Source organism: Aplysia californica, unplaced genomic scaffold, assembly GCF_000002075.1.
Source record: "Aplysia californica isolate F4 #8 unplaced genomic scaffold, AplCal3.0 scaffold00556, whole genome shotgun sequence".
Lineage (NCBI taxonomy): Eukaryota > Metazoa > Mollusca > Gastropoda > Aplysiida > Aplysiidae > Aplysia > Aplysia californica.
The window spans coordinates 103,134-104,658 of NW_004797826.1; the positions used below are offsets into that span (position 1 = coordinate 103,134).

The 1,525-nt window shown below is 42.2% G+C and overlaps 1 protein-coding gene across 1 annotated transcript in view; it reads right to left on the minus strand.

Annotated features, from left to right (window-relative positions):
- The window catches only part of LOC101847898, a gene marked incomplete at its 5' end in the record, with an annotated part of 31,077 nt that overhangs the window by 21,829 nt on the left and 7,723 nt on the right, over positions 1–1,525 (minus strand). The window contains 1 exon segment of the mRNA XM_005106788.3: positions 744–889. Coding sequence (XP_005106845.3) covers positions 744–889 — 146 coding nt within the window.

A 1,525-nucleotide genomic window follows, 5' to 3' on the forward strand; every position in this document is an offset into this window, starting at 1 on the left:
CCCCCCCCCCTCAGGAATTGAACTCAAGTCTCCTGGGTGCGACAGCGAAGCGCCCAACCGCTAGACCACAGACTCTGGTGACCCACTTAGTGTTGAATGGATAGTTAGACTTGACCAAAAACACTCAGTGAGTGGTTGGCGAGTGCTCTGGTGTGGTTTGCTCCTTCTTTCCTATCCAACTTCTATCATCCTTATCCCCCCCCCCTTCTTCTTTTGTATTTTCTACTCTCTTAGAACACCTCTAATCTATGGCATTTATATGACCTATTGTGTTGCAAGTGCCGTTATACCTGGATACCTGGAGGTATCATCTCTTACTCAGAGGTTGACGTATAATGACCCTCCATCTTTCACGGTCGCGAGCTGTCGTTACACATTCTGTCATGTCCAGGCCAATCGATCCATGTTGTCGATCCATGTTATTCTTTGCCTTCCCCTGGCTCTTCTGCCCCACATCTTTCCTTCACACCTCTTTGACAATGGTCTCGTATCTTTGTAAAAGGCCATAGTATTGTATTTTCTACATTTTATTATTTTCAGAAACACTAACAACTCATGGCATTCCCATGACCCAAGCTCTCCGCTGGTGGCAGAGAGACGTCTCTTTCTTCCCGCGACACCCAAAAGGGTATATTATGCGGCGGATAAAAGTATAGAGTAAAAGTGTTTTGTTCAGCAGGGCTTGTCTTGTGTGTTGAATCTGTACCTTAGTAAAATTCTTATTAAAACTAAAACCCACTCACTTCCTCTGGTGGACATAGCTGGCTGGTGATCTCCTCCTGGCCACGAGCACTACCTCTCAGAGGCTTACACACGATGTACTTGTCACGCAGAGCCCGGCGATAGCCCTCGGGGCATACAATCTCGGACTGGTTCAGGATGCGTCGACCTATGTATGGGTACACAAAAGCCAATGATCAGAGCCGTTCTTAGCAGAAGTTAAATATTATTAATGTAAAGTGAAGGAATAAATACGTGAAATCGATAGGAGCTAGGTTACGTTGGGTAAAGGTGGGGGGGGGGGTGTTGTTTAATTAAGATTAAGTAGTTTCGATCTCAAATCTCAGCTTAAATTCATTAATTGTTGGGGAGAGAGAAAAATAAATTCTTTATTTTTAAGGCATATAACATATTTTAATATATTACATAATTTTGATTGTAATACTGAAATATCCTTTCCTGTAATGGAACAAACTATTTGTACTTAATGAAAAGCTTTAACATGCCTTCTTTATACAACCATTGTATAAATAAAACTACTACTAAATCCTTTACTACTCTGTAGATATGCAGCCAAACCCTTTTTCTAGTTCATGTCTTGTGAAGCTCGAGGAATTTTCACTGCTCTTCACCCATTTGGCCCGTCGTACTCACAAAACATTGTGAAGAGACCCTGGTAACCATTTCAGGGGGAGATGGAAGTTATTTATGGTATTTGTGGAAAGGGGTGTAGAACGCATGTCATTTCATTATCAAATAACACACGTTCCCCATGAAGTGTACTCGAAGGTATCGAATAAAGCGG